Raw genomic sequence first — 26,758 nt, forward strand, 5'->3', positions numbered from 1 at the left:
TGAAATAGTGCATTCAAATCTGAATCTGCTTTAAATCAAACGTTTCAATTTTCTAAGTAGACAAGGATTGTAGGGGAATAAGGAGATTATTTCATCATACTTTTCAGAGTATTCAGAAGATTCACAATAACTGGCTAGGGAGAATATGGGTATCAAAAGAAAGATTTCAATTTCTACTGTGTTCCTAAAAATTGTATTCTGTTTTCAAATGTTGACTCAATAACTGAGTTTTAACTTCTGCATAAATTGATTAGATAGATATTAGAAAGATTTATGTTTTCTGGGCAAATACAGCTCTCCCACAACATACAGATATTCTTAAACATGTGGTTATGAAATATATGATGAAATTGGAGATGTATTTTAATCACGCGCGTGTGTGTGTGTGTGCGTGTGTGTTGCAGGGGCAGTAGTCTAGAGGGTGATGTCAGGACATAGAGGAAATAAGACTTCAGAAGTGAGGTGAAAGAGTGGGATCCAAAGAGTGATTGTGTGTCAAGCAATTTGAGGAAATATAAGACAGGAGGAGATAAAAATATTTACATTACACAGTTAATGATTCAAAATGTCATACCTAAACATTCATTTGGTTGACTGAATTTGCTTCCTAATAAATTAATTTGATAAGTTGAAACAGCTCTGCTTTGGAGCATCACGTAATGAAATGCATTGGCATTTCATCCTCTCTCTACGCTAGTCCTGCTCAGAATGGCACATCTCCATTTGTTTCTTTAGAGCCTGGATGCATTATTTCTTTATGGTGGTTTAAACTTTGTGTCTTGGCTCCACTAAGAGTATCTTGATGCAGTTCTCTCTTATATAAATACTCTTCCCCCAAATTTTTGCTTTGTTTTAGTTATTCTCCATGTTCCGATAATTCTTACCACATGGAGCAAAACATTTCAACACTATTTATTCAGAATGGGGGCCCTCATTTTGTTCTTTCTTTTGATGGAGCTCAAAATAAGAAAGTGACAATATTTCAAAAATGATTTTATATTAAAGAAAAATGTGTGCTGTAGCCACCTCAAAAGAGGAAATCTTGTCAGGTTTTTGACTAACTGTAATTTGATTCTTCTTCTAATGCTCCCTGAGTTACTTAAATCACTAAAATGCAAGCTCCATGAGGAAATGGATTTTTCTTTTTTAATGGGGCTTCTCCAGCATCTAGAAGTATAGGCACACAATAGGTTATCAAAAGTATAATGAATAAATGAATAAAATAACATCCTGGAATGCAATCTAAATAAAAAATTCACAAATTTCAAATAAAAAAATATTTAAAGGGATTAATCCCAACAAACTAAGGAAATATTCTTTCATAGCGTTGTGTAACCATGATGATTTCTTAGAAAGGTTTTGTTTCACAATACATGTGAAAACTTTATGTTTGCTTGTTTAGAAGTTCTCATGAACACCAGCTGCTCTGATAATTTTTAATCATTGGTAAAAATCCAGAAACTTGTAAATTCTAGTGGCTATTGACAAAAGGCTGAGTAAAAAAAACCAAACTTCTCCATTAGAGAATGTATGCTGTGAACATTTCTTTCTATTAAATATTTGAGTAGCATTTCTTAATTTTAAAATGTTCCTTCCGTAAAAATCACAATATTCTTAAACTTTCTGATTTTTCTGGTGCTCCTCAACCTAAAATTTCTCCTATAGATGGAAATCTTTCTTCTAACCAAAACTTCATAGAAGACTCCTCACAAGTCTGATGTCATATATCATATATACCTTAAATTTTGTTTTAATCTTTAACTTTCCTTTTCAGGCTGGGTCTTTAAATAAACTCTACTCCTGCAATCATCTCTTTGCCCCAGCTCATCTTCCCTCTCATCAATATTTATGTTAGCTGGGCAGAGCTGTCTTGGATCATCTAGTTAAGTTTCTGTTTTCTGTTGGAACATTCCAAGCTTCGGCTCTCCTGGTTTAGAAGCTCTGTTGTGAAATACCACCAACTAGCCAAGTCGGGGAAATGGCTCTAATTGATGGAGAGTTACCTTAAAATGGGTGATCCAACAGAGGTGGTGATCATGTGGGCTGAAGCCATGAGACTGATGTTGGCAGGACTCTGGTATGCCCCTTGTCACCCTTGTCCTTTTTATTTTTACGCATTTCTCACTCTTCTGACTCATTCAGTGGGATTCGGTCTGTTGCTTTTTCTAATCTCTCTTTTTGCATTCTTGGCCACCAAAGAAACATACAGCATTCACACCACCTTAGACAAACACTTTTCAGGTAATTCCTTCATATAAAAGGTAATTCAGAATTGACAATAAATATGCTTTAAGAAGTGGCTACCGTATAGTTTAACAGTTTGCCTAACTTTGCCCCCCTCAGATAACATGCATTTTATCACATGGTGTTTGCTGTTGTTCACAGTGAATCAAAGAATTAAAATTAATGTTCTTTACTTGGGAGTACTTATTATTTCCTTGGGGGAATATATTGTTACAGGAAGATCTGCAAGACTGAATTAAAACATCATTTTTAAAGAGGAATGGGGACGTCCCTGGTGGTCCAGTGGTTAAGACTTTGCCTTCCAATGCAGGGGGTGCGGGTTCGATCCCTGGTCGGGGAGTTAAGATCCCACATGCCTCATGGCCAAAAAACCAAAACATAAAACAGAAGCAGTATTGTGACAAATTCAATAAAAACTTTAAAAATGGTCCACGTCAAAAAAAAAAAAATCTTAAAAAAAATAAAGAGGAAGGAAGAATAGAGCAGGAGATGGTCTGTTCTGGCTGATATTTGGCCTCTTCTCTGTAGGAGGCGGATCAAGTTGATCTCACAGGTCAGGTCAAACCCCTTTCCCGGAATATTTAGGCCTCCTAAATATTCTTCACACAAATAAACCTACCTTACAAAGGTATATTTTAAAAAATATTTTCAAATCAAAACATTGGTTATGCTAGTCAAAAAAGATTTTTAACAATATTGGAGATACAGAAATGATACTTTGATTTCTCTGGTTTATATCCCAAATCATGATTTTTTAAAAACTCCCTTAGGTTTTTTTCCCCTGACTTAACAGTCCTGCAGTATTAGTAGCAATAATAAAACATTATTTGTCAGTTCTTCTTTAAAAAGAAAATAAATTTTCTTTTTCTTTATTTTTCTTTCTTTCTTTATTTTTTTTAATGTATTTATTTTTGGCTGCATTGGGTCTTTGTTGCTGTGTGCGGGCTTTCTCTAGTTGCGGTGAGCAGGGGCTACTCTTCGTTGCAGTGCGCGGGCTTCTCATTGCGGTGGCTTCTCGTGTTGCCAAGCACGGGCTCTAGGCGCGTGGGCTTCAGTAGTTGTGGCATGCAGGCTCAGTAGTTGTGGCTCACGGGCTCAGCTGCTCCGCGGCATGTGGGATCCTCCTGGGCCAGGGATCGAACCCATATCCGCTGCACTGGCAGGCGGACTCCCAACCACTGCGCCACCAGGAAAGCCCAAATTTTCTTTTTAAAATTAGATTTTCAAACGATTTTACACCCACTAACTGGTTAATGTTTGTATCATGGTCTAAATTACCTAAAAGCCTCCACTCCCTAATGTCACTAGGGGTCATAGAATTAACCTACAATTTGAAAAACAAAATGTGACCATGGCAATTTTCTCTATAACTTTTTGCTGCTGTGAATTCTAAACACTGATTATATACTTGAGGAAGAGAGCAGATTACTCATTTTTTTCTAAGTTATTCCTTACAAGACACCAACTCTCATTTTATATCACATGAAGTTTAAATTTTCAATATGTTTAGTTTTCCTCTCCTAACGTCTGAAAAGTGGAGGAAAAAATGGATTGACAATTACCATTCTGCCTAACAAGATTAACTGAGTGACTTTAAGTTGTGTCTGAGTGTACGTGTGGAGAGAGAGAGAGGAGAGAGTATAAAAGAGAAATACTATTTTAAAAAGATGACTGACTTTCTTCAATTTCATTCAAAATTTCACTTCCCCTCTTCACCCTCACCGTGACTTTTTAACATAAAATTTTTATATGTTCCATTGCCATTGAACCAATTTTAGTATATAGACACTCCTCAAGGAACTCAGTAACCACATACAGTTTTAGAAACTTGTGTCAAGAAAAGCTCCAAATATTTGTAGCAAATTGATTTCCTGTGGGTTTTTGTTTATTTTATTTATATTCAATAAAAATACTACCAATAGAGTTGTTTGATAAGAGATGTAAAAAAAATACATACCTGGCAGGGGAGGTACCATGATCTCAAAGGTAGTTTTCCCAGGGGGAGGTTTATCCATTGCCCTTTGGATGTGCTGACCCATGCGATTTCCCCAAGTGTGGGAAACTCAACTGCATAATTTGTAGCAGTTGGGGGATTGTGTTTATGGTTTCCCCAGAAAAACAAAGAGGTGTAAAGAAGTTTCTAAGACATGTAACAGTTTATGGTTATTAATAAATATTTAATATTATAAGAAATTTCTTCCTTTACAGTTGAGAGAAGATCCTGTTGTCTTTGCTTTTATAGAAGTTGAAAAACGTTTTTTCCCTCAGTTTCCTTCAAATAGGGAGAAAAAAAAACACTGACTTCATAAAGTTACTCTAAAGATTAAATGTGACAATTCATGTAACATGCCTGCATCACTTAATAAACGTATTGGTATTATTGTGATGATCGTTATCATTATTATGATTTTACTTCTAAGGCTATCAATACTTGGCTTTCCCCATATCCTCATTTTAACAGTTATTCTTTATTCTTTTGGTGTCTCAAGCTCACTGTTGGAATTAGTTTTACCAAATATTAACTTCCATAAACACATTGGAAGGTAAAGAGTAGAGATGAAGAGGTCATGAATACAGGGAAATTCTCCTCAAGTGTAGGGCTCCCTAGAAATTACCCTCTGGTCATGCTCCTGTGTTCTCATTATTATTAATGGTTTTACTCCTAAGGCTGATTTTGTAATGGCCTGGGGTTTTGATAGGCTCTTTTTGGGCAAACTCTGCTGTAAGTGTGGTGATTGACCATCAATTATCTGGTCAATTAACAGTGACAGTCAACCTGATTATTTGTTTTATTTGTTTAATTACCTAAAGAAAAAAAGATGCCTTTTGAAGACGCAATTGTGTTTATGTAAGGCTAAGTCGATTAATCTTTAATTTCTAAGTTAATTAATCTTTAATTTCTTTAACTTCTAATTTGGATATTTAAACGTGGAAATTTCCAAAGAACTGAGACTAGAGCTTAGATTTAAAAATGAAAAGAAATAAAATCTTGCAGCGTAGGAAATAAACACACACATTTTTCCTTTTTTATTCAAGAATTGATTAGAGAGCTTCAAAACCTAGTTTAACACTCATTCCCAGACTATGTCTTATATTTGCCAGTTTCCACATGGAAAAATAATTGCTAATTATTCCAGTTTTGCATTTAAGGGAACCTCTTTTCATTATTTATTATGCTTAGTAATGATTGTAATGACTTTCATTATTTTTTATTTTTTATGTTTTACGCTGCTTTGGGTCTTGTTTGCAGCACGCAGGGTCTTCATTGAGGCATGCAGGATCTTTCGTTGCGGTGGCACCCAGGCTTCTCTTTAGCTGTGGCTCGCGGGCTCCAGGGCGCGGGAGCTCAGTAGTTGTGGCGCGGGCTTGGGATCTTAGTTCCCCTACCAGGGATGGAACCCGAGTCCGCTGCATTGGAAGGTGGATTCTTTACCACTGGACCACCAGGGAAGTCCCCCATTGTGTTTTTTAATAATTACATTTTTATATTTCTAGTCTTTATGTTCTTTCATTCGAGTATAGATTTCTTTAAATTTTTCCAAAACCTCATATGGAATTTTGAAATCAAGTAGTACTGAATCATCTCATTCATATTCAGTTTTTGAATTGATGCTGGTTGCTCATTTTGACTAAGTATGTAGACTTTTCTTGAAATTGATGGTTATAGAAGCATAAGCCCATAGAAGCACAAGCATTTAAAATACCAAATCTATTGTATAACCAGAAGGGTAATATCTAGGGAGAATATTACTGTACTCACAATGACTTCTTTCTCCCAACATGTTTACAGAAGTTAAAATTTGGTAAACCAATACCAGTGGTGAACATGAGACATCCAAAAGAATAACCGTTAAGAGGAGGATGTGGGAAGAGCCAAACATTGTTAATTTTGTCAGGCAGCCACCCTTCCTGCTTGTATCTATTAAAAAATTGTAACTTTGAATAACAATTCACTTCTCTCTAAGACTTGCTAGCTTCAGCTGCAAGATGAGAGTATGGACTGCAGGGTCCTTGAGGTTCCTTTCAAGGCAAGTCCTAGGATATTCCTAGGACTAACTCAGCACATTTTATCACCCCTCATTTCTCCTCCCATAATCACTGACAGCTTCAGTTGCTTCATTGCCATAGAAACTAAATTTAGAGAACATGGTTATTTTTCTTCATCTAAAGATCACTCTGATAAAGAGCACAATTCCGGGGTCTATTGCTCTCATCAACGCCCAAACACCTTTTTAAAAAGGCTTTACAATACTATAGGCTGAGTGCTGGTATAAATCAATTTCTTCCCTACCACGGTATTGATACACATCATAGTTACTTGTAAATGAAAATTCTAACAGATGGTCACTAGTGATAAAAAAAAACAGTATTATTTTTTTCTTCTAAGAAAATTCTATTACTTTTTCTAGTTGAAACAGTTTGATTTCAGAGCACGGTTTATAGATAATACCAAAGTGCAGGATTTGCACAGAGAAAGTGGTTTGCTTGTTATCTTCATATGGAGGGATTTTCAATGCCAACTGGCACTTATCTTCAAAGTAACCTCAAGGACTCAGTTAAGCCCATTTCAGTTTTTTAATAATAAAAATAAATGCACTTCTTCATCCGTGCCACCATCATCATTGGTATCATCCATAATTAAAATAAGGAGTATAATATTGGGCTAATAGCAGATCACGGCATCTTGCTCATGTGAAAAATATCAGCCCAGCTGAAAGTTTCATGATGATGACCTGGTAGCTTTAAAAATTACTTTTTTTTAGTGGATATGAGGTGAGAGCTAAGGAAAGTATGTAGTCAAAAAAAAAAAAGAAAGAAACCAAAGTTCTATTTTTGGCTTTTCTGCCACTGACTCACAGTATTAACTTGAACCAGGCCAACATTCGTCTACTAGCTAAGCCTATCCACACAAGAGGCTTAGTTAACCGATGAAAATGAGAAATGCTTCAGCTTCGCTATTTGAATGCTGGAGAACTGCCGAGATCACTTATATAAATATTTTTCTTTGAGCTCCCTAGAAGACAGGAACTTTATAAATATTTAGTTTTATTGTTGCACCTTAGGTACAAGGAGACAGGAAATTATACTCCCATATTTAAGTAAGAAATACCTATTTCAGATAATCCTGGTTCATACCAAGGACTTTGCATTGGCTTGTTAGGGTCTCTTGAGCTTTCTTTTTTCCATCCTCCTCAGCCCTTGCAGTTGACAAACGTGGAAATATAAATAAACCTTCCACAGCAGCGAGGGTTCCAAGGTAAGGAAGCCCAGCATGGATGCAGACACGCTGGCTGATGGCAAGCTGTGTATCAGAATGGGTGAGGATTCAAAATACACATCACGTTTAAAATTCCTGATTGAAAAGTGTGAAAAAATGATTCATTTTTTAAGAATGAGTAATTTGGTTGAATGTTCTGAACTCAGGAAGGACCTCACTGAATCTCTAGTTTTGTATTTTGTTTCTTTTTTAGATACATGTGTAGAGAAGAAACCTAAAAAATGTGATTGTAACCAGCAGGTTTAGAGTCACTCTGTTTATTTCAAGAGGAGTTTTACAAAAGTAATTCACCTGTTTCTTTGCAAATTCTTATTCAACAGGCTCTTCCTTCCAGGTTTTAATGGCACTAGGTTCTGGAATGATGTTTCTTGGAATTCATACAAGTGTTATTTTTGGATGGTGGAATTTCAGGTGTTTTTTTAGCTTACTTTCTTATTCATATTTTTTGCATTTCCTGATCTTTTGCTTTAAATAAGGAGCAAGTATCATTTTTACAAAAACAGTAGTTACAAAAGTAAATTTGAAACCTCTTGCCACTGATTTCATTCTCTTCTCGGCTTTATACCCTGAGTTTTTAATGGACCTGTGCTTTCTTCCTGCTTTCCTTACAGATTTAAGACAAGCAGTTGTACAGTAATTAATTTCCCAGTTGGGAAACTGTGACTTTATGCAACTGAGCGGGGAGATGGTTTTGATCTAGGGAACTCAGGCAGCTTATAAAGCACACTTAGATAAAATTGTCTCTTTTGTCTTCATTTACTGGGGTAATTCAAGCCAAGGCAGAATGGGTCTCTTGAGGATGAGTTATGCTAATGATGTTCTGTTTGTTGACCTAATCTCAACATGATTATATTAGTTTTAATAGTTCTTAAGCAGGGTGTTTTGGATGCAATGCCAGTTACAGACAAGCAAAGGGCAGTAACTTCACATTCAACATTCTGACTTTATGAAAGAATAAAGACCATTTAAGACTTTCTCTTTTGTGTATTCATGTATGGTCTTCTTTTCTATTTTTGCCTCAATACCAGGGCAGAGCAGAACATTCAATCATATCTGGGGGCCAAGCTTTCCCTCCACAGCCCATCTTTGTTAAGAGGATGCTTGCAGGGGAATCTGAAAATGCATCTATTTATTCTTCCTACAAGTATTTATTAAGCACTATTGCATGTTCATCCATATTCTAGGCAATGTGCTAGAACAAGGAACCAGAATCTGTTCCTGACTTAAAAGGCTCCTGGAGGAAAACAAGCATATGGACAGACACTGAAATGTTAGGGGAGCCATCATGAGGTCTGGACAGAACATTGCATGGGCATGGGTACCACTGTGCAGGGGTCAATGCAATCTGACGGACACGTGGGAAGAAGGATCAGAAAATACTTCGAAGAATGGAGGGAAGAAAAGGCAAGTGTGACAGAGTGTGAGCCATCTGAAAAGGCACAGTGATGGGAAACAGCAGGGCTCTCTTTTGAGGATTCTAGAGGCAGCTTTTATGTGTCCGGTTGGAAATGGGTGAGTGACATGGCAGTGATGGAAGGTAAAGCTGGAACAGTATACAGGGGGCAGATTCCAGATGTGAATTTGGGATTTATATAACAAACCCCAGGAAGCAGATGTAACCATGTATTCCAGGCTCCTCTATGCTAGGGATAAAAGTGGGGTCACAAAACAGGAAGTTTGCCTTTGATCACTCTGGAGTAATATAACTCCCCTGAAATGCCTGTGCCTCACATGGTACCAAGACCCACTCTTCTTGGCCTCCATGTCCACCATTTTGTTCCTCTCTCTCCACATTCCCTTCCTCTTCCTGGCCACAGCAACAGCAGTAGCCATGCCCCTGTGCTTGTAAAAATGCAGTTCTAAGGATGCGATTCTTAGTTTGCCAAAGTTGCTGCTGCTGCTCCTGATGTCCGCCCAGGGAGCCCTGTGGCTGCTGGCAGTTCATACTCTCAATGCCTCAGTTCTTTAAAGGCTTCACAGGCTCTTTTATTTCTTGCCTTATCCCAAGGTTTCAACATTGCTCTACTCTGATGGTGGTCTGTTGTCATTGACTAAACCTGTAGACTTCAGTCCCCTCTCTCCTTGGGATGAGTCCCTTCTCAAGCAACTCCCTGAACTCCCTGGTAAACAGATCCGCTGGAAGGTTGCTTTCCAGAATTAGTCAAATATGCCCGAATCTCTGGGAGAGCACAGTTTTGATGCATGGTGGCAACTCTGGAAAAGTTATGGGAAAAGGAATGGGAAGAGAAAATAGGAGCAAGAAAAAACAGGCTGAAACATGACTCGAAAAGAGAGAATTAATATAAGCAGCTTGTGTGGAGCCTCCAAATCCAAATCCAAAGTAAATACTACATATTTGTAGTATTCTTCTTACCCATATTTTTTTTATCTGATATCCTCTCTTATTTTTATATTTTGTATTATTTGTATTTTATAAGCCACCTTAGAACTTTTTTGAAACATGGCAGAATATAAATAAATGAATAAATAAAGAAGGTAATTTGCAGTTGCCACACGGAGTAATTAGCATTCTGAAGACAGGAGTGATGTGGTCAAAGGTAGAGACAAAAACACTTTTTGATAAACATGACTATAGCCAGAACTTGAAATAGCAGGAAACGAGGATATCAAATTAAAATCTAACTCCCAAATGATGCTTCAACCCTGACCTATTTGCTGATGGCAGAGTGGTTTGGCAGAAGGTGTCCCCTCAAGGCCAAACCAAATCAAACGAAAACCAGAGGCCGAAGGAGCCCAGCCTTAAGGTGCTGACTCCTGCCGTCAGGAACCAGATCTCCCCAGACCCGATGAACGGGTGAGGGAGATGCGCTGGACGAGGTGAACCGTGTTCCCGGCGGGGTAGAGGCATCGCTGTGTACAATGGTTTCGGAAAATCGACGGCAGCGAAATATTAAGCGGTTAACCCTGGACGGGACTTTCTCTTACTTGCCCTCCAGCAAACCCAGGATTATCCCTTTGATTACTCAGGTCCTCCCCTCCTCGGCTAAGCTAAACTTACCCTCTCTCGGCAATTTCTTATTCTTTCCTCTGCGATCCCCACCCCTTGGTCCCCAAGACGTGCCCACTCTCCCCGCTCCTTTTCCCTCTGCCCCCGACCCCCTTTCCTCGGCTTCCGCCTCCTCCTCTCTCCTTGCAGGACGCCCGTCGCTCCGCTCCCCACTGAATCCCACCTCGGGGACCAAATCAGGGGCTCGGGGTGGCAGGTGGATGGGCGGCAAGGGCGGGACGCAGCTGGAGGCGGCGTGACCCGGGCCGACGGGCTGGCGGGCGGCCCGGGCCTGGGAGGGAGAGCGGTACGGTCCGGCCCCTCCCGGCGGGCGGGACGGGGGGCGGTGCCCAGCCGCCGGCTCTCGGCCGCCGCTCGGCGTGCGCCCTCCGCGTTCCAGGCGGCGGGAGCCCAGGTGCCGCCAGGCGGGACGCGCCCGAGGATGTGCCGCTGGCCGCTGCTCCTGCTGTGCGGCCTGCTCCCCGGCGCGGCGGCGGGGGGCTCGGGCCGGCCCTTCCCGCACCGCACCCTCCTCGACTCCGAGGGCAAGTACTGGCTGAGCTGGGGCCCGCGGGGCGGCCGGCTAGCCTTCCGCCTCGAGGTGCGCACCGCCGGCTACGTGGGCTTCGGCTTCTCGCCCACCGGGACCATGGCCGCGGCCGACATCGTCGTGGGCGGGGTGGTCCGCGGGCGGCCCTACCTGCAGGTAAGCGCGTCCCCTCCCGGAGCCGCCCCGCCGCGCCCCGGCCGGTCCCGGCCCCGGGCCACTCGGCTTTCCCTCCGGCCGAGATTGGACGCCGTCGCGCCCCGCAGCCCCGCCGCCCGTGCCCGGCACCCGTTTTCCTTCGCCGTCCTCTCCTGTACGCCCCGGAGCCGAAGGCGCCCGCGACTGGGCTCCCCAGCTCCGCCCTCCGGCCCCCAGGTTTCACCGCTGAGCACGGTGACCCCAGGCAGCTTTTCGTCTCTGAACACTTTCCTGTCCCCAGCGCCCCACTTAATACATCCCCCAGGTACACACCTGCCACGCACCCCCCTCCCTCCCTCACAGGAAAGGAGAGGGACCCCGGCTTTGGGGGCCTAACGGAACAGCTCTCAGGGTTGAAGGGACCAGAGAGCTGGAGCATTTGCTGTCTTGCTATCGAGGGTCGGGGATCTCAGAACTTCCCACATCTCGGCTATTCTGAAGCCTCCTGGCTCGCGGGCCGGGTCGGCTACCTTACCCGAGAAATGAATGAAAGGCCCCCAAGAATCGTTAGGAGCTTGCTATTCTGAGAGCCGTTTAGGAAGCCGCAAAACCTACAAAACCTGGAGTCCCCAGGCAAAACCCCCTATTAAGTGGCAAAACTTTTCACTCACTTTAATAGCTAACAAAATTAATTTGACAGCTACCGTTTTGCTTTGAAAGAGCCCGAGTAGAGTCGTTGCCTGTTCACAGATGTTTTTATGAATAGGAAACAATTTTTTTAACTATGAGATGACCAGAACGATTAGGTAGGTAGGTTGGTTTTCTGGACATCTTTGTTCGATCTTGACCGACATTTGGACACTTCTCCACGACGACCTAACATCGTGGTAAATACAGCATTGCTTATCAAAGTTCATCGAAAAATGCTGACCATTGCCAAAAGTCTCTTGATCCAGATGAAAACTAGTTGTTCTGGCATTGTGTTAAGGCTTTGATGATGTTAAAATCGATGTGCACGATGGATTTCGAAGAGCATTTCTCAGTAATTTTATTTCTGACTTCTAAGTTTGATTTCCACAACATTCTGCAATTAATTTTTAACACTAATTTTGGCATTGGGCTTTTAACTCCGGCTAGAAATTTTAAAAAATGACAGCTATAAAAACTTTAAAACCATTCTGTTGTCTATATTTTCATAAATTAGTCCTTTCCTCCCCAAAATAAGGACAACTCCAAGAAAGTAAAGTTATATGAGGATTACACTCTGTTGAAGTCATTGATGTATAAATTTTCTCCTCCTGGAGCATCTCAGACATTAAATTTGTAAACCAAGAATTTGACCCCAAGCACAGGCCTCACTAGCTGAATAACTTAGCTCTCTTCTGATACGAAGTAGACAATACCTTATTTAAACACCTGTTGAGCCACATCTTTTTGTTTGTCTGTTTGGTTTTTTAGGGTGGGGAGAGTCAAATGCCCCTTAACTATCCTTGCATGTTTTGTTGAAGGGGGCAAGTCTTACTATAGTGATATCACAAAACAGAGCATGTGTACTTTAAAAGATAACTTGATATTGTTTTCCCCAGAAGAGTAGCATTTCTAGAAAGCCCATCCAATTTGATATCAAATGAAAGACTAAGAGTAGAATTCTGTTTCAACATGCCATAATGGGCACACCACAAACATAGGGTTTGTTAAACTACAGTATTTTCACACTGCTGGTGGTTCTTCATAAAGATCACATAAGAATTAATTAAGTGCTCTTTAGATGGGTTTTGAAACATAGAACTTCTCTTAAAGTAATTACTGAACACATATCACTATGAAATAATCCTTGGAAATGGATCCTTTCCCAATATATTTAATGAGCACGAAGTAGGACTTTCCCCTCTGTTTTTATTCCTAAGGAGATGAAATCTTTATTTTCATGTATAAAGGATCACCATTTTCTTAGTTGACTGACAGCCTTTACTATTCCATTTTTTTAAGCATCCCATTCATTTTAGGACATATAATATACAATAAAAATTATGCTTATCAGTTAAGGAGAAAGAAAATTTATTAAAAACCTCTTTAATAAAATGAAAGACCCCAGACACTAAAAATAAAAAGAAATGTATCAGTTCCAGCTGGATCATCCAGGCTGGGTGATTCCATTTTCCAACTCTTGAAATTGTATCTTCCCCCTAGAAACTATTGACTTGAGATTCTTCATGCAATGGTGTGATAAGGGTATCCTCAGCAACTATACCAAAAGGTCAATAGGGTTGTTAAACATTGTATATGTGATTCCACTAGTAGACTGAATTTTGTGTAATTTTACTCCCAATAAGAACAAATTTTGCATGAAACAATACAACAAAAAGCATTGGCTTCTGGGGCACAATGTAGGATGGCATCAGAGTGTATGATAACAACCTAAGTTGACATCCTAGTCACCGCCCCTTGTGGCTATTTTCCATATATTTTATTTCATCCTTTCTTATTTAATTAAAAAAAACTTGACCTTTACATATTTTTTATTCTTTTATTATTATGACTTTTAATAATGATGATGATTAAACTCAGTTTATTATTAAACTGATGATCTTAAACTCTTCTTTTCAATAGAATGTTAACTCCTGGATAACTATATAAGAATAAATCCTAACCAGCCAGGCAGAGAATTGTCGTTGAAACAGATGTCATAAACCCAAATTCATGTAGAGATCAAGCAGCAAATGTAAAAGAGTGACTAGTCTTGAGTGGAACAGGCAGGATTGTAATGCAGCAGAGTAGAGGGGAGAGAAGAAACCTGAGTTTTTGCATGTGAATTACTGTTATGTAGGAATGCAAATCGAGTATTGCCAGATCTTCCGTTTGTTTTTGTTTTTTTGAGAGAAGAAAGTTTTTTTTTTAATTTATTTATTTAATTTATTTACTCTTGGCTGCGTTGGGTCTTCATTGCTGCGTGTGGGCTTTCTCTAGTTGCAGCAAGCGGGGGCTACTCTTCCTTGAGGTGCGCAGGCTTCTTATTGCGGTGGCTTCTCTTGTTGCGGAGCATGGGCTCTAGGCGTGCGGGCTTCAGTAGTTGTAGCATGCAGGCTCAGTAGTTGTGGCTCACGGGCTCTAGAGCGCAGGCTCAGTAGTTGTGGCGCATGGAGCCGTGGCATGTGGGATCTTCCCGGACCACGGCTCGAACCTGTGTCCCCTGCATTGGCGGGCGGATTCTTAACCGCTGCACCACCAGGGAAGTCCCAAGAGAAGAAAGATTTTTAGTTTGTGTGTGTGTGTAAGTAAAACCTTCTGATTAGTAAATAGCAGCCACAATTCAAATTTGTACAAAGCACCCTGTAGTGCACATATACATACACAGTTTCAGTTGAGATACATCCCATGGACAGCTTCATCTGGGACCAAGAGGAAAAAAAGCTGAAGTTAATAAAGAATCAACCCAAATTATGAAAATCCAGAAAAGACAGAGAGGCAGGTCCCATTTCTCTTCAGGCCAGATTTACTCTGTGTCAAGAAATGTCCAGTGTCAGAGGGGACCTTGCCCCTTCTTTTGCTTATCTATCATTGTGTAACAAACCACCCCAAAACACAGCGGCTTATTTTGCTCACAAAGCTGCAATTTGAGCAGGGCTTAGTGGTGACAGGTCTTCTTTGCTCCACGTGGTGTCAGCTCCAAGGTGAGTGCTGGAGTCATCTGGAGGCTCTCTCACTGGTTTGTCTGACTGGCAATTGATGCTGGCTGTTGGCTGGACCTCCGCTGGTACTGTGGCGGGAACGTGGCCTCTCCATGTAGCTGCCTGGCTTCCTCCCAGCAGAGTGGCTGGGTCCCAAGAGTGAACATCTTGAGAGGCCCAGGTGGAAACTGGATGGCCCTTTATAATTTAGCCATGGAATCACGGACTGTGTCTTCTGCTGTAGTCACAGCCCCACTGGATTGAAGAGAGAATGTAGACGCCACCTCAACATCATGCTGTGAGGAGGTCACGTGGGAGGGGAAGATATTAGTGTGGCCATCTTCGGAAAATCCATGCCACCACACCCATCGTCACCAACTTGCCAGTTCCCTTCCGCCACCGCTTCTGAGTACCTGTCTCCACATAGTCACTCTCTCTTGACGCTGCTCGGATTGGGAGGCAAGTGCTTACTTATTCACCTCTTTCCTCCCCCCCACTTCACACACACGCGCACACACACACGCGCACGCATTACTCACACACGCGTGCACACACACACGCGCACACGCACACACGCACACACACGCGCGCGCGCGCACACACACACGCGCACGCATTACTCACACACGCGTGCACACACACACGCGCACACGCACACACGCACACACACGCGCGCGCACACACACGCGCGCGCGCGCATTACTCACAAGAAGTTAGTGAATGGTTAGTCCTCCTAGTCCACATTCCTTCCACCCCTCCCCCCAGAAAAAGAGTTCTAAACCTCCACAAACCCACATTTTTCGGTGGCTGCCGATCACTAATTCAGGGCTGGACCCAATGAGACTGTCTCCGGAGGGCAGCGCGATATTTGCTTGTAGAGTTGTGGAGTGAAAAATCAGATTTTGATTTCCTTGCCTCAAGGCAGTATACTGGCTTGGACATCCTTAAAACCACACCCAGAGATGAGGTATTGTGGAAATTTGCCCTGCCCGTTTTGTAACCCTCCGACCCTGTCTGGAGATGTTTCTTCAAATGGTGTATAACCAGGTACCGTCAAAATGGGAAAGAAAAGAGAGAAACGCGGTTGTGAAGTAAAGCCCGTCCCAGTGTACGCAGTCGGGTAAATTGTTCTGGATCGGGTTACACTTGGGGACACGTTACCCCTGGGATGCTGCTGAGGTTAGTTTCGAGACAGTGTGTTTCACAGAACGGCCAGGGGTGGGGGTGGGAAGCGGTCTTTCCTTTTGCCTCGGCTTTGTAAAGCCTCACTATTTTGTCTCAATGAATTAACTCAACCCTCACTTCCCTGATGCACTCGGATTCGTGTCCTTTCCTTGTACTTTGCCCCTTTTTGACACAGAGCGATCCCACCCCGACCCAAGCCACTTAGCAACTGTGAGTCCCCATTTGGGGGAAGTAATCCGGGTTGATGAATGCCTAGTTTGTGTGAGTTGGAGAAGAGGGCAGCATTGTCAGATATGCCTGTTGAATTTGCACAAAAATGGATTCACTCTTCCTTTGGGGGTGTAAATCGCTGGGGAATGGAGGCTGAAACCTATGTCATCATTTGTTACTGCCTTGCTGGTTGGCCGTCCGTATGACTGAAACTTTTCTGTGATGAGAAGGAAGTCTTCAGCAGCGGGGTAATTGCTGCAGGGCTGCTCCCTGAGGAAGTGCTTGGAAATTATGCTGTGATTTGAAATCACAGAAAACAGTGAGCATTCTTTGTGGTTAATGATGGGTTTCTTTTAAGTGCATCGGGGCCAATGGCAACAAAGAAATGTTTGGAAAGCAAATTGAAAAGCTGTAAGGGACAGGCGAAGAGAGTGTGCAACCCTGACACAGCTCAGCTGGGGCTTTGTTAAGAGATATTTATAAATCTTCAAATTATGTCCTCTCCACCCCCCCCCCCCATCAATTTCCAGATGAGGAAGGGACCTCTCCAAGCTTCATGCTTTGTGCATTAGTAATAAGTACATATGCACCAATGTAAGCTGGAACGGGAACACACCAGGACACTCTTCAGCTGTGCGGTTCTCCCTGGAAGAGCAGATGATTTCATAGCGCCAGCCTGAGGAGACGGCAGAGTAAGAGCCAAGAGAACAGTGCGCCTGAATTGACCGTCAAGGTTTAAGACTTCAGGCAACCAACAGCCTGTTTCTGGATTCTTGGAAGGAGAGGCAAGAGTCCACTTCAAAGAAAGTGAAGGGTGGTTTATTGATTCATCATTTGTAATAGAGCCCTATTAAAATAAAGTTGCTGGCAAAAGGAGTGAATTCATTATATATCATGTTTCTGGAAATGTTTGATCCATATGTAAAAACAAAAAACATAAAAAACAAAAAACACCTCTGCCTATGGATGCCTCACAGTGCTGTTTATTGTAACTTTTAAAAAATAATTAGTACAGAACTTTTAAGCAGAGAATATTTCTCCAGGAAACTTCTTCCCAATCTATGTCTTTTTAACTTGTTAAGTTTTAAAATAGACTGGGAAAAAAAAGCTTCACATTAGGACAACATACAGCACACACATAAGCAGAGAATTCTACAAAAATAAAAATAACTTCAAATATATCACTTTTTGTTAACTGTAAAAATGGGTGATTATATATGAGTGCTGTGCAAATAATGTATAGACCAAATTTAATTTACTACTGAGGTCTTTTGTAGTCATCTAATGTAGCCAAAAATTATGAGAAAATCTTTAAACAATGTTTGCTTTTACAAGTTAAATGTTGATGTTTTGGGCATTTACTTGCTGCTCATAAGAGCTCAGAGTTCAGTTGATTCCCCTTAAATTTCCTAAACCACCCCCGCCCCAATTTTACAGTTAAGAAACTAGGCCTTAGGTACCTGTTAAACGACTTGTTGGAGGCCATACAGATCAGTAGCCTGGATTCATTTCCTCTTAGTCCTGGTTTGGTGGTCTTTCTTCTCCTACAAGAAACTGGTAGCTTACATAAAAACATTAACAGTTTTCTTCCTCAATCGTGAAAAAACATGTTAATAAAATGCATTTTTAAAAAGTGATAAAATCATAGTATCTCTCTTACTACTTTTGTTGTACTATGAATGTCATAGATATACATTTCTATGATGTGATTTTTCATTCATGGAGTTCTGGTTTTTTTTTCTGGTTGTGTAGGGTCTTAGTTGCGGCATGTGGGGTCTTCGTTGAGGCATGCGGCCTCTTCGTTGTGGTGCCCGGGCTTCTCTCTAGTTGTGACATGTGGGTTTTCTCTTCTCTAGTTGTGGTGCATGGGCTCTAGGGCGCGTGGGCTCTGTAGTTGGTGGCACGAGGGCTCTAGTTGAGGCGCATAAGCTCAGTAGTTGTGGTGCACGGGCTTAGTTGGCCCGCAGCGTGTGGGATATTAGTTCCCTGACCAGGGATCGAACTCTTGTCCCCTGCACTGGAAGGCAGATTCTTTACCACTGGACCATCAGGGAAGTCCCTCATGGAGTTCTTAATATATGCCATACATTATGATAAGTCCTTAAAGTGTGATATCTCATGTAATTCTCACAATAGCCCTATAAGGTCAATATCTTATTTCTCGCATTTTGTAGTTGTATAAACCTGAGGCTCCAGGCCACACAGCATGAGAATCACTTGGGACTTTCATATGACTGTTTTAGTAAAGTACTCACCGAGAGGCAGAGAATGTTAGAATGTTCATTCATTCACTTGACCAATATTTACTGAAGGTTTATTGAACAGTTCTAGATGCTGGGGATATAGCATTTAGTGAGATGAAATCAGTGGTATCAGGGGGCTCACATTTTGATGGGGGATAAACAAATAAACAAGCAACAAAAATATCAGAAAGTGGTAAGTGCTGTGCAGAGAATTAAAATAGGGTGATGTGATAAGGAGCAACAGTGCGGCTGTTTGAGATTGGGATGCTTATAATCAAAACACGAAGGAAAACAAATATCCCAAGTTCTAAAGGTTGTCTTTCAAGATTAACCATAGTGTTTACAATTCAAAATATCATATACTATGAAGAAGATTATCTGGCATGGGCATCAAAGGACTCAGTAGACCTTGAATATAGGAGACTGCCTACCTGGAGGAAATATAATTAATGTGTCTGAACCGCATGAGCTCTCTTTTCCATTCCTGTGGCATTGTTACACAGATGTTTAGTAAGCTCAACTAGAGTCTTTCAAGCTTTGATCTAGAGACTCGGTGATGTTATAGGAGTTTCTTTCTTAATACTAGGTATGAATGTTTTTCTCTTATACTCTGTGTTCTTTCTCGTCTTCAATAATATGAGAGAGCTAAAGGACTTTGAGAAGCTAGAGCAACAAAACCACATGCGTCTGGGGAAGATTTCCATCTTTCAGGCAATTTTTAGACTAAAACTTGGAAGTCTCAGTTTCTTAGATACAACTAAATTGCTACCATTTTTCCCCCTGCAAACTTCATGCACAGAAACCCACTCATACAAGGAAGCTCTTCGTAGATGAAACCATGTAGAAGCAAGGCCTCTGGTACTTTGGACATCCAGATCCCTTTGGGCAGGGCCAAGATGGATCTGTGCTACGGTGGATTGGAATCCAGTGGTGAGCAGGCAGAGCTAATGGAAGACTGAGAACTGGGAAAGATACTTCCTACGTCAGAAATTCCCAGATTTGCGCGTTAGAATCTCCTGGGCGTCTTTTAAAAATTTCACCATCCAGGCAACCCCCATCCCTCCTTAATACCCATTAAACCACAATCTCTGGGGGGGTGGACACAGGCATTAATATATTTTAAAGTTTCTTAATTGACTCTGTGAAGACAATTCTGAAATGTGCAGACAAGTTCAGGAACTACTGACCTTATGTGGTTAGGCTCTTTGATCAGAATCAGGTGACTCCTGTGTGGTCCACCTATAGAAGCTTGGAAGATTCCAGGCGCTGGGCATGGGGACGCATAGCAGGATTCTGGACAAAGCAATTCAGAGTGACCACTTGACGTTTGAAGCAAGGGCAAACATATGCTTAGATATTTAAGATTATTTTGTTAAGTAGAAAAATAAAGTGGGTTTTTCTAGAATTGAAACACTTCTGAAATGTTCAACAAATTTGGTGATAATTCTAAGTATTTTCTCAAAAGTACATGCTGAAACGAGAGCAACAATGGAAGAACTGTGGGTAGTGGTGTATTTTAAAACATGCTGAGCCAGAAATCTCCCTCCTCCTCATAGCCCTCTACCATTCCTACACACCTTTTGTCAGTTGGTACTAGCTGCTGTATTTCTAAGCAACAGGAATATCTGCCCACACAGAGTCTAAAATTCATAAGTTATATATGGCCACAGGGCATTAAAGGAATATTAATAAATGAAAGTCTTAGATAATTTCTCAGCCTGTTCAAGAGGCGTGTTCTGCTCTAAAATCTTTTTTTAGAATTACCAGTGACAAAATGGACTCCCTTTGTATTTGGAAAAATTCTGAAGTGTCTTTCTAGTTACGCAAATAGATATTCTTTTCCTTCCCTCCTTCATTTTCCAAGGTTACTAATAAGAAGTGAAATGCCCTAAAGCTATAGTTGCAGTAGGGAGAAGGAGGAAAAGGAGTAGGAGTGGTGGAGAATTAGTGTTTTATTAGGGTGTGGATGGAACGTTTACAGGTCTATGAGTACGTCAGTGCTGCCACAATCTTCCTGAGGGACCAGGAGAGAGTCCACGTGCCTGGCGGGTCCTCAAGAAATACCTGCTGAGCAGCTAAAAGCAGGCAGTCCTGCTCTGAATCCCAGCACTGCTTGCTACTTACTCCTTGTGTGGCCCTTGGCAAACTCCTTAACGTCTCTAAAGTGACAGTTCCCTTTATGAGGAAGGGAATTATATCTAACGCATGGGGTTTTTGTGAGGATTAAATGAAATAGGCATGTAAAGCTCTTAGCAGAGTATGTGGCACATTAAAAGTAGTCAATAAATACAAGGTATTATTATAATGAGTCACTTAGTGAAATATCAGAATTGTCAGATGATTACATGGAGAGAAACGTCCCAGATTTTCAACTTGGGGAAAAATATCTGTTGAAGGAATAGATGGGGGAGATTCATAGTAATTTTTGAGGAAATTCAAGGACAAACTTTAAGCAACTGGTTTGTGAATGCTTGGCCCTAAGCAATTGGTTTGTGACTAGAGGTCAGCATGGTTTCAATAAACACAAGTTATACTCACAAGACTGCATTTGCTTTTGCATTTGATTTGCTGAACCTGTAGTTGTGGTAATAAATCAATGGTGTGTCTGAATGATTCTAAAGTAATTGGCAGGTCTCTTAGGAGGTCACAACATGTTGATAACAGACTGCCTACATTAGTCCACAGAATAAGGACTCAAAAGATAGTGATATATTAAAATAACGGAAGGAAACTAAAAGTTAAAAATTCACTGAGAATACAAATAAAGTTAAACACTTGGTTTAAAGATTAGTTGTGTATGTACAAAATGTGTAAAATTGGACTTAATTGGAATTCATATGAAAAAGGTCTAAATATTGGTTCTTCTTAAGCTCATAAGATGTGCTTGTTCAACACAAATATGCAATATTAGCCTATACACTCTACGTTTACATCAAGGGAAGTAATACTGACATTGTAATCTGTGCTAGGCTAACCGTAACAGAAGATACCTTCTTGAATAACTTCTTTAAAGGATGTGTGGGTGAACTGGATCATTCTAAAGGAGAATTACAAGGATGATTGAAATCTCTGGAAATTGGGGTACTTGAGTAATGGGAGACCACTGGCAATGTTTGCTTGGAAAAAGAACAATTAGAAAAGACATGATCATTGCCTTTGAAATAGTGAACAGTCTTCCTCAAGAAATATGGATTAGATGCTACCTATTAGGTTCCATAAGGAAGAAAGAAGACCCAATTAGTATACTCTATTTTAGGTTAGTATAAGAAATACATTTCTGACCATCAGAGGTATTAAAATTGAATGAGTTGCCTTGTGAGATTGTAAACTCATGAGCTTTGTCACTGGAGGTATTGAATACCGTGTGATCCTCTCTTAAAAACATTTTTGAGAGAAATCCTCTTGATGGGAGCTAGGATTAGGTATCCTTCAGGCTGTCTTCCAACTTGAGTGTGATGCTAAAAAGAAATTTACTCCACAATCTTGCTTTTAGGTTATTCTAGAAATTAACAGAAAGGAAGACATTAGCAACTATGAAACTGTCTATGTTGTTTTTTAACCTGCCTCAAGAAGTTCTGCTGTCTCTGTGGATAGGTGTGCATTGAATCTTTACATTAGTTGTGAGAATATTTCATTTCTTTCCCTACTATATATTTCAGTATATTTGAATTATATTAGTGAATATGTGTTAATCATATATAGTGAATATGTATTAGTTTTGAAACCGAAAAAATGAAAAAAAGAATGTCTTATGACTTGTATATACTCAAAAGAATTGGAGGGCTTCAGGAGCCTTTATATTCAAGGCTGAATATAAAGTCAGTAAGTTTCAGAAACTTGGTTGATGCATTTTTTTGATCTAAGAATAGTCTACATAATCTCTGCCTCCTGACCTTCTCACCTGGATGTCTAGGTAGCATCTTAAATCTGCTTCCTCCCCAGCCTTCCCCATCTCAGTAAATGGCGCCTCCAGGTACCTCCAGTCAAAAATTAGGAGTCATCCTTGTTTCTTCTCCTTCCTTCTTCCCACATATAAAACCCACCTCTTCAGATTCTATTGACTCTTCCTCCAAACTAAATCTAAAACCTGCCCATGTCCCTTCAGTTTTACTACTACCACTCAAGCTTGAACCCCTGGGACCACTGTGTGACTCCTGTCTTCTGACCATGGCTCTTCTTTTTTCTTCTCTTCATTCTCCACATGGTAGCCACAGTAATACACACACACACGTATATATATATTTTCACGTCAATCAGAATATGTCACTTTCTGCTTCAAGCTCAAATAACTTCTATATAAGTTTAGTATAAATCTGAACTCCCTATACTGACCCATAAGGCGTCACAACATCTGGGGCCTCATTTGATCCCTGTTGACCTCATTTTTCTCTTCTGGGCACTACAGTTCAGTCACCCTGTTTTTTATTTGCTTCACCAAACTGGATAAACCTCGCCTTGCCCTCTTCTAGGTCCTTTCCAATAGCTGCTCTCTCTTCCTGGACCTATTTCCGCCTCACTTTCCATGGCTGGCTCCTAACTGTAGTTTATTTCTCAAAGTAAGTCTCAGTGTCTCAGTGGTGACTTTTCTGATCCCTCAACCCAAAGGCTTTCCAATCTGTGTCTAGAATCTCTGTTTTATTTTCCTATAAGCACTTAGCAAAATATTTTTGGTTATATTGTTTTTTAAATTTAAAAAATTGTCTGCTTATCCTGCAACTCCACTATCAGTTTGATTATAATAAGGACTTTGTCTTATACTGTCTATACTGTACAATCGTGTGCTCTCAGCCCTACAACAGGGATGAGGAATAGTAGCCATGCAATAAAATATGTGTTGGAAAAAAGGAGAGGAAGAAGGAAGGGAGGAAGGGACGGAGGAGGGAAGGCAGGAAGGAAGGGGTCTTCTCTTCAAAATTTATTCCTTTCATAAACTGGTCATGGAAAATTAAGAGAAGTCATCCAAATTTTTTTAAAAATTAAAATGATGGAATACGGTGAAAGTAAAATAACATCGTATGTCAATGGTAAGATTTGAAATTGTTTTTTCCATTGAAGCCTATCGTTAGAGATCGAGTCAAAGTTTTCATTTTACACTTTATCTGATAATTCTATAATTATAGCAAAGTCTTAAATGACCTATATGAAAACTAAAATGAGATGATTGGCTGTGGGAGAAAATTCAGGATGTGTATTTCCAGAAGGTGGCACTTAAAGGACAAACAGAGTGCTCAGGTGGGCCCCTCACTGGAACGCAAGCTAATAGGGCTCACATTTTGGCGTTCTGGCAGCCATTTAACAGATCCCTTCTTAGAGAGTTTCAGTTTTATCTGAAGTGCTTTCTGGAAGGCAAGCCCCTTCTGTTTTGACATTCCTCTCAATTTTCCAAGATTAGAGAAGAAATAACTTATTAAAATCAGCTTATACTGAAATCTGAAGATTATGTTTATGTAGTTTGTTTATACGGTTTTATGGTTTTTTAGGATCAAAGATTCTCTTGAACACAAAAATATCTATTATTATACTATCAATATTATTAAACTACCATAACACTTATTATAGAAATGGATATTACAAACAGAAATGTTTGAAGTAACAAGGCTTTTGTGATTTAGAAAAAGAAGAAAAACTTACAAGCACCTGTTGAAGAAAATGATGACAGATGGTAACATTTTTCTCAAGGTTCCCTCTGCAGCTGTGCTTACATTCAATTCCCCAGGCTGAACCGGGGTTTATTCATATCTTTTATTATACCCATAAGAGTTTTCACTTCATCCTGTTTAACACAGCCCCGGTCAAAGCTCTTTTCGTTAACAGAGATTTTATTCAAGAGAGGAAAAAAAAGACTGACAATGAGTGAGAACCAATTTCACATCTGTGTAATCATGTTTTTTAACGAGAGGTCGTAGCAATCTTGTGGATTATCAAAGCTAGTGTTTTTGGTTTGTTATCTTAGTTCGAAGGTGGCAGTCAGTACTCTGGCTACCATGCGAAATGCTAATGCCAGCTTCGCTGACGCTGTCTTTCCTATCGCCACACAGCATTTTGAAACCTCAGTAATACACTTTATCATTTATTTCAAAGCATAACATGTTCAAAAGGAAAAATATCCTGTGAGAATATGCTTCAGAAGTAATATATTATTTATTTATTTTGAATTTTATTTATTTACTTATGTATACAGCAGGTTCTTATTAGTTATCCATTTTATACACATCAGTGTATACATGTCAATCCCAATCTCCCAATTCATCCCACCCCCACTGCCACCCCACCTTTCCCTCCTGGTGTCCATACGTTTGTTCTCTACATCTGTGTCTCTATTTCTGCCTTGCAAACCGGTTCATCTAGAAGTAATATTTTCTTGACACAACTGCAGGTTAATTTTATTGCCAGAGTCTAATTATCAACTCAGTTTTCAAAGGTAACAGCTAATATTTTATCTTTAAAAAGTATAAACAAGGTTAATACATGATTAATATAATCACAATAAAAACAAAAAATAATACCTCAATGACAATTCATATTGAAGCTGATATTTATGCAGATATTTGAGTTAGAATTTGATTGAAATCCACATAAAACCATTTATCTAGGGAAATATTACTTCACATTTCACTTTATAGAGCATTAAAAATGAATAAGTACAAAGAAGAATGACTTCTGCATACCAGCTTTTATATTTACACAATTAAAACATCTACATATTTTTATTCTTAAATGCTTACAAAATCTCTATAGGATCGTGATTCTCTGAATCCTCCTCAACCTTCTTGCCCTCATAAAGTCAATTTTTAATGATATTTAATCGGAACCTACTTTTATTTATCAGCATTTTATGTTACATTTATAGTTTATAAATATATTTAATACATATATCATACGATGAGATTTTTATAATGGCTGTTATTTTTATAATCAGACCATGACAATGAGAGTACACTGTGATCAATATTTCTATTTTTATTTTATAAGTCCTGGAATATCAAACACTACAGCAAGGTGGCTGAGGAATGGCCTTCACCATGGATGTACAGTGAAGCTGCATCTGGCCCCATTTGCTAAATGGGATGGGGAGTGGGAGAGAGGGGCACCATTTTGGTCGAATTCTAAAGGTGAAAATCTGATAGTAAAAGTGATCTGGAAAATTTCCTTAAATAGCCCATAAGTACTATACTGTATGGTTTTGTGAATGTAAATTTCTAGGTGATGTTATCAGTATTCAAATTCTTAGTTGGTCAATGTTTTGCTGTTAATTTCATTCTCCATTTTTTTCCCCTAGAAGATGATAGTAACAAAATAAGTATTCCATTTAATTATCCCCTTGTATAACATTTATCTCTTTGTCAAACTGTCAGGAAACCCTTAAACTCACTAAATATACTTTTTTTTGGTTTGGCCAATCCGCAGGATAAATTCTCAAGATTGTTCTCTGACTGACTCGCTTTCTTTTCCTCCTTCCTTTTTCCGTTTTTCCTCCCTCCCAGGGAGAATAATTGAATGATAAGAAATCTGAGACCCGGATTTGTTTTGCCTTTTTCTCTCCTCTTGCCTCATTTAATTGTGCTTTTAAGGTTTGCCAATATGCCATTTCTTACGGTATAATATTGACACCATCAATCCTGTTTGATTATAGTTCATGTATCTTCTTAATACAGGCTGCAGGAAGAAAGTAGGTGCTACTGCCGGATATTTTGCTCCCACCAAGTTAAACTGTTCCTTTACCACAAAGATGTGAATATCGGAGGATAGGTTATGGGTCCTTATCTTTTAGTTTCAAGATTATCCCCTCGTTTAGATTTAGCAAAAGGAAAGGCAGGATTCTTCTTTCAAAACTGCACATATTTAATGAGGCTTTGCAATATGCAAGTCCCTCCATTAGGCACTGAGGATATAAATTAACATCAGAAAACATTCTAAAATAGGGTTTCTCTTCCTCAGATATGTTTTTTTAAAAAAATTTCTTTAAAATAGGTAGGGAATACCATCCTAGTGTAAAAGGATTTCAAAGAGCTGTTGCATGTGTAAACTCTTTTTCTAAATGTTGATGTCAGTTGCATAAGATTCATGTCCATTTAGGGGCTAAAAGGTCATAACAGCGTTCCCAAATTTCAGTGCCAGATGTGTCTGCATCACAGGTCATGCAGACCCAAACTCATTCTAGCATCTGGTTAAACACCTTCCACACCAGGTCTTATCCATATGTAAGTATAATTGAGAGCAAATGGGAAAATAATCTAT

The 26,758-nt window shown here is 40.1% G+C and overlaps 1 protein-coding gene and 1 non-coding gene across 2 annotated transcripts in view; both read left to right on the top strand.

Annotated features, from left to right (window-relative positions):
- Window positions 1-4,193: 4,193 nt before the first annotated feature.
- Window positions 4,194-4,358, top strand: LOC133102707 (U1 spliceosomal RNA). Its single transcript, XR_009703058.1, has one exon. It is a non-coding gene; the product is annotated as a U1 spliceosomal RNA (small nuclear RNA).
- A 6,541-nt stretch (window positions 4,359-10,899) lies between these two features.
- The window catches only part of MOXD1 (monooxygenase DBH like 1), an 85,724-nt gene continuing 69,865 nt past the window's right edge, over window positions 10,900-26,758 (top strand). Inside the window, exon 1 of the mRNA XM_061206957.1 lies at window positions 10,900-11,235. Coding sequence (XP_061062940.1) covers window positions 10,972-11,235 — 264 coding nt within the window. The 5' untranslated portion in view covers window positions 10,900-10,971. The remainder of the gene's footprint in view (window positions 11,236-26,758) is intronic.

Source organism: Eubalaena glacialis, chromosome 12 (assembly GCF_028564815.1).
Source record: "Eubalaena glacialis isolate mEubGla1 chromosome 12, mEubGla1.1.hap2.+ XY, whole genome shotgun sequence".
NCBI classification, from domain to species: Eukaryota; Metazoa; Chordata; class Mammalia; order Artiodactyla; family Balaenidae; genus Eubalaena; species Eubalaena glacialis.